General features: G+C 32.2%; 1 protein-coding gene across 1 annotated transcript; it reads left to right on the top strand.

Moving 5' to 3' along the window:
• Window positions 1-2,402: 2,402 nt before the first annotated feature.
• Window positions 2,403-5,644, top strand: LOC106640226 (farnesyl pyrophosphate synthase-like). The gene is made up of 7 exons (XM_014354180.2): window positions 2,403-2,533; window positions 3,090-3,252; window positions 4,244-4,384; window positions 4,461-4,664; window positions 4,747-4,911; window positions 5,148-5,360; window positions 5,444-5,644. Exons 1-7 carry the CDS (start codon window positions 2,403-2,405, stop codon window positions 5,642-5,644), a joined length of 1,218 nt encoding a protein of 405 aa, XP_014209666.2.
• Window positions 5,645-6,889: the final 1,245 nt, after the last annotated feature.

Genomic DNA, 6,889 nt, shown 5'->3' with positions numbered 1-6,889 from the left:
TTGTTATTATGACAGTATAAAATCATGAAATAATATATAAATAAAACAAATTTTTATCAAAAATTTTGAAGGAAGTTTTATTGATGAGACTTGATTATCACTGTGTCCGAATTGCATTGCTGTAATGTAGATAACGATGCACTAAGCAAGCTTCTACAACGATAAAAAAAAGTCATCTAACGTAATAACATATTTTAAATGAAAAAACGTGAGATAATTATTCAAATTTTTCCTTCATTTTTTCTGATATAAGAAGTTGTCTAATGAGTAAAAAAGTAACTTTAAGTTTTTTGCCTGTGAGAAACTAAACACATCACTATACTAACCATTTTTGTCTAAACAATTACGGATAAATAAGTAAAATACTCATAAATTGGTAATTCTCAGAGTAAGACATGTGCAAGAGAGAAAGAGAGAGATATGGTATATTTAGATGTATGCAATGTATATAAAGTAACTTTAATTGTTTAGTAAAATATTCACTCAAGTACTTTTTTTTGCATGACATAAATTAGTTTACTCTGTTCCAACAGAACGATTTACTAATTAATTATTTTTCATTGCATAAAACCGTAAAAGACAAAGATCATCTTAATATCGCTTTGAAGCTCTAAACTGTGTCTCTTTATTACGATTATTATTTTGAAAAGCAAAACAGAACGAGACAATATAAAGGTTACGTGTTTATAGAGTACCACACTGCGTTTATTCACTGATGGTGCACGAAGATAAAAACCAACTGTTTAATAAATGAGACCCGACACAAATTTGTCGAGGTCTCCTCCACGCATTCGAAAATTCCACAGCACGATTGTCGCGCAGCACTCGGTTTCGCGTCGAGCTCTTTCGCATGAACTCGTTAGATTTTTTAGTCACAGGCAAGCGTTTTGTTGTTGGAACTATACTAATTAGTCGACGCTTAGCTCGGAGGTACGTCTACCTCATCATAAAAAGTTAGGTTGTTGAAGGCTACGAGTCGTGCACGTAAAAAATGGCAGTAAAAAAGTACAGTCTAATTTTAAATTTTAAAAAATTTCGTAACAGGGAAAAATAATTAATATTCATAATCTTCTTTGTAACAAAACACCAATAAATCATTTGTGTGATGATGATTTCCTTTGTGCTTATCTGTGGATTAATAAATACACACCTTGCCTTACCTTATTGGTACGTGGCAACATTAATATAACAGCACGATATTAATGCAAACAAAAAAAAACATCTTATCACTTAAAAAATTGAAAAGATGAATCCAGAAATTAAAAACCAATTCAGATTTTGAAAACACAGGACAAAAAAAATGGTTTCTAGAAACTTTACTAATAAATATTATAATCTAAAATTTTATTTGAATTCTTTAATTAATTAAATTAACAGTATTAGATAGCAATTGTTTGAATTTTTCCGTAAAAGAGTGAAAAAAATTCCATTTAATAGTGACCCATATGTTGCAGCTTTTAGCACTTAACTATGCGATTTTTTTGTTGTCTAAAAATATTCATAAAGTTTTATGAAAAATCAGGTAGGTAAGTAGTGTAAGTGTAATAACAAGTTTATAGATAAAATGACTGCCAATCGACGAAAAATTATCCTGCATAAAATTTGTAAGTAGCGATACATTCAAATAACCTTTTTTACCAACACATTGAAAAAAATTGAAGCAGTGGATTTATAAGTAATCCACGTTTATATATTTTTACCTATGAAAGATACTTATATGCTCAGTCTAAAGACTTATCTTACTATTTATAAATTTATGAACTTTTTTATTAGTCAATACATAGACTTAAGGCCCTTTGATCTTAAAATCTTATTCATTATTATTCTCTAAATGTTATAATTTAGTTTCACCAGAAAAATTGTGCTATAAGGAAAAAAAACAGAATGCAGCTCTTATCATTTTCTTTAATTTTTTTAACTGTTGTCATGACAAGCAATTTGAGTAGCATATCTTAACAGTCTTTTCCTTTTTAACAAAGCTTCTTCGTATTAATCATCCCTACTCTTGGTACTCGGTGCTCCAATGTTAGCGTATATAAATACATAATGCACCAACGGTAGTGTCTACATAATCTTTGTCATCAACGGCCTCAGTAAGTAGTTTATAGTTTAAACTAACTATGTTAACTATAATAACCTTCAAATTTTAAGTTAATAACTTTGCTCTAGAGTTTTGTGAAAATAATATACAAAAAACAATAATTGACTCCAAGTGTGTAAAGTTTTGAACTTTGAGTGCTCTAATAATTTTTATCCTTGCAAGTATGCAAATTTGTGAATGAATGAATGAAACAAGCATTTGGCACACTGTGTGTAAGCATGAGAAGTTAAACTTTGCACACTGAGTGTCGAATATATATATATATGCAAATAATAACGTAGAAGTGTCCAATCTGCGAGTCATGTCGGTGGTAAGGATATTAAGAAACAGCTTCACCGTGGCGAGCAGTCTACTGGAGAAACAGGCCCTCAGGAGTAATGCTACTGTTGCCAGCGCTGGTATTGTTCAGTCGGGGTATGGCAAACAACCTAGGTGAGATATCCTTATTGTTGTTTCTGGTGCTATATTTTTTTTTTACTATAAGCTTCTACTACGAATCTTCCGATTACCTCGTAGTAAGTATATTTCGCCAATTATTGAACGGAAGAAGGTATATCATTTTAATTTTCATGTTTCAAAAGAGGTTTTGGAAAATTTTGTATTAGAAAGGTAATATCTGAACTTTTAGTTTGATAAATATGTTATCTGTACTTCATATGGTGCTATCACTATACCTCAATTGCTAGTAGCTGTCGAGGACCAGACAAATAAAAAAGACATTGTGTAAGATCATTAACAAGAGGTTCTTCTTGTGGTTTGGGAGTATTATGAAAGTTTACTTAGCACGAACAGTGATTTTCTATGAGGGTGTAGAAATGGTAGTTTTCGTACCTGGTGGCGCATGTCTCCAAGACAAGCACCAGGCTCACGGAACTCTTTGTCCTTGCCCTGGTTGGATGTGCGCCAGGATGTGCATTGATATTAGTCTGAGTGTTCTGGAAAAGAAATATTTATATTTATGCACATACCGTCATTGTTTGTTGAGCAGAAGGAGCATGAGCAACGTATACCCGATGGTGAAGATCAGCCGTAACATGACTATGACGGACGAGATTCAGAAAATGGAAGTTCTTTGGCCAGATGTTGTCAAAGATATCACAAGTAGTGAACGACACTTCGATGTGCCAGATGCTACCGAGTGGCTGGCCAAGGTATGCCAATTCAAGTTTTTTTTTTTACATTCGACTTGTTTTCAATGCAATTGAGTTTAAGTTTGTTTATTACACTTGTACGTGTTTCTAATACTTTTTGCGCACATTACTTGAGATTCCATAAATAAGTCCAGACGTTTATAAATGTCTATTTCGGTTATCAGAGATAAATGATCCGATAAAAAATGATGGTTTTCAAGCTTGCGTAGTTGCGATTAACGTCAACGAATTTTGTTGATGCAATCACTCGTAAGTCATTTAAGGCAGAGGTAATCAGTTCATATGTATTTTATCTTCTGATTTTAATAATAGTCGTGAGCGAAAAATCAGCTGTTTATTTTCCATGTTTTGTATCTTGATTCAATTGATCAAAACAACCAGAAAAAATTTTAAAATTCACAACACATGTTTTTATTTTTTTTCAAGGGTGATAGCTGCTTGCATAATAAAATATAGTTATACTTACTTGAAGAATCTCACTTATCTTTAGCATTGTTGTGGTTGAATACTCCCCTGCAGTTTATAAGCAAATAAAAACTCACAAAGTTAACGACTGTGATACCACATGTAAACAATTATTTTATCAGACATCAAAATATATTTTGAAAAATATTTTCCTTCCACAATTTTCTGTGGCTCAAAACAAATTTCACACTTGACGGGTTTAAGACTATTTTGTGTAACTACATCCAAGATGAAAACAGCTGAAGTTCAAAAGTAAAATTGTGGCAAGTTATGGGCATTTGATGAAAAACATTTACTATGCAACATGTCTACTATTAAAAATAATACCTTACTATACGTGGAATTGGTTTGCTCGGTTTTTTTTTATGTTAAATTTTATTTTTCAATCTGTATTCCAATGAAACACAGTGCCACCGCCAATCCAGTGCATAGCAAATAGCTGTTGACCAGCGACTTGTAATTCAGTTAAACTATTATAAAAAAAAGGAAAATATAATCAATTTTAATGCCACTATTGATCACGCAGATACTGCAATATAACGTGCCAAACAGCAAGAAGTACAGGACACAGTGGCTGATCCTCGCGTACAAAAAACTCGCACGTCCAGACCTTCTCACTGATGAGAACCTTCGACTGATGCGAATACTTTGCTGGTGTACAGAAATAGTAAATCTTTATATTTATATATACATACCAATGCTCAAATGACAGTAAAACGATAGTACTATTCTAATCCACACAGATTCAAAGTCACTTCCTGATAATAGACGACATACTGGACAACTCGCAGTCACGTAGAGAGCAGCCGTGCTGGTATCGCCTGGAAGATGTGGGCCATACTGCCGTGAACGATGCCGTTCTTCTGGAGCATGCAACCTTTCACCTGCTCCGCATGCACTTCAAAGACAAGCCCTGTTATCTTGAACTCATGGAAGCCATGCAGGAGGTGCGTTGTTAGTGGATAGTCACCAGCATTGATGCAATGCATGACAAGAATAAAAGAAACTCTTTGTTTTTTTGTTATTCAGATTATTATGGACGTAACAATCGGTCAAGCTCTGGATGTGATGGCCACAAATGCATTGAAAAAGTCAGATTGGAGCGCGTTTACCATAGACAGGTTTAATTTGATCACCAAGTACAAATCAAGCTTCATGGCGTTCTTGTTACCGATGCAGTTTGCCATGTACTTAGTAAGTGTCCTCAAAATATAAATCACGTTCTTCTCCTGTAAGGTTTCACAAATTTTATTAGCTTTGCAATATCTTATCTGTTACGTAAATAATAAAAATAAATATTGGACGAAAGCAATCACAAATTTCAATTAGAAACAGTAATTCAAGTTATGAGCGACATAAGAAAGCTTTCGAAAGCATTGTGCCAAACGATCAATAGTGATTTCTTCCTCTATATGTGTAATTCTCAACAGGCTGAGATCAGAGATCCAGAGGTACATAAGCAGACAAAGGAAATTCTGCTAAAGATGGGACCTTTTTACCAAATGCAAGACGACTACTTCGACTGTTTTAGCCACCCGGAAGCCGTTGGTGAGGAGGGAAATGATATTCAGGAAGGTAAATGCACGTGGTTGATTGCCGATGCTTATGAGCGTGCTACTCCAGAACAGAGGAAGATCCTTCAGGTCAGCTCCATCGAGTTTTCCTATTTTTATTATTATTATTATTATTATTTTTATTATTATTTAATTTTTATTACGTTTTTCAGGAGTGTTATGGTGTAGACGACCCGAAAAAAGTTGCCAAAGTAAAGCAATTGTACATAGATTTGGAAGTACCGAAGGCGTATTCGATTTGCATGGAACAAACGTATCATAGCTTGAATAATGAAATAAAACAGATTCCACCTGGTCCTCTTCAAGACGTCTTATTCGAATTATTTGACGTAACTTGGCGCAGAAATGCATAAAGACGAAAATTGCAAAATTTTAATGAATTTCTGATGAGTACATGTATTGTTAAAAAGTTAAAAAATGTAGCTGTGTTTTTATCATTGTTTTATATAGAGCTCTTGGTTTAGCTTATCGCATATTGTAGAATTTCATAGTACACAACATTTATGTATATACATTTCAAGTTTTAAATCGATCAAGGTGTGATAATAACTGTGATTATTATTTTGTTTACTTTTTACTATCTGCGTGATTCGAGATTCAGTTGACATTAGTTTTTACAAAAATATTCCATAGAAAACGTGTAATTAATAATGTAGTATATAATATGTGATTGTCATACAATTTTTTTTGTTTTAATTAAATAGATATTGTAAACTTCTATTCAATAGTCATTTTTAGGGTAGTCTACTTCAATACGAAAAGCTACGGGCCCAACAGTTGATATAAACTCAAAATTACTTAAGTAAGAGAATAAATATTTATTTTTTTATCAAACCGATGATTTGAATTCATTAACTACTACTTTGAACATACGAATTATCATTATTAAAACCTTTCATTTGTGATTTGATAGATTAAACATATTTTATGATTTGATTCCAACAAATTTTATGATTCTATTTAAAAATATTTGGTTTATTCACTGTAACAACAATTAAAATTCTGAATTTTTCTGAAATATTTATCACTTCATGACAAAAATATTACAACGATTTATCTATTGCCCAAATAAACGGTGAGATGAAAACAACAGTTATGGGACTATTACAAAGATGTAATAAAATATTATGAGCAGACGCACAAGTAAAGTTATTTATGCCTATTTATGTGAAATCGACCAGTGCATCGATAAAAATTATGTCTTAATTTGTCCTACAATGTTTTGAAAATGACAAAAACCACAATGTGTGTACAGAATTAATCGCAAATCGTAAGCAAAATTCTGTTCTCTTAATTAGTGTGGTACAACTTTATGAGTAATTATGAAAGTTTTCACAATAACGTAAATTGCGCAAAGCACGTATAACACATATAGTAATTTAAAAATGACAAAATGTAGTTAATAAACTAAAAAGTAAAATATTCTTTTAGGTCACACACATGATAGACATAAGTAGGAGTTACCAACCCGTTTGCTTGTACCATCATACATTATTGAAGATTCCGTTTTTATCAATTGGGAATTAAAAAAAAAAATATATTCCTTTTCTACCTTCTTCAGTTATCTTACATTAAATTTCATTGATAATAGTGGATTT

This window comes from Copidosoma floridanum, unplaced genomic scaffold, assembly GCF_036245765.1.
Source record: "Copidosoma floridanum isolate Cflo_tuat_1 unplaced genomic scaffold, Cflo_Japanese_pri ptg000006l, whole genome shotgun sequence".
Classification (NCBI taxonomy): Eukaryota; Metazoa; Arthropoda; class Insecta; order Hymenoptera; family Encyrtidae; genus Copidosoma; species Copidosoma floridanum.
This window is presented reverse-complemented; position numbering and strand designations above follow the sequence as displayed.

Bases quoted from the DNA above. Each gene is read 5' to 3' on its own strand.
- LOC106640226 (XM_014354180.2), top strand. From the start codon at position 2,403: ATGTCGGTGGTAAGGATATTAAGAAACAGCTTCACCGTGGCGAGCAGT. The intron at 4,665-4,746 runs GTGCGTTGTTAG...TTTGTTATTCAG, and splicing joins TCATGGAAGCCATGCAGGAG to ATTATTATGGACGTAACAAT. The intron at 4,912-5,147 runs GTAAGTGTCCTC...AATTCTCAACAG, and splicing joins TGCAGTTTGCCATGTACTTA to GCTGAGATCAGAGATCCAGA.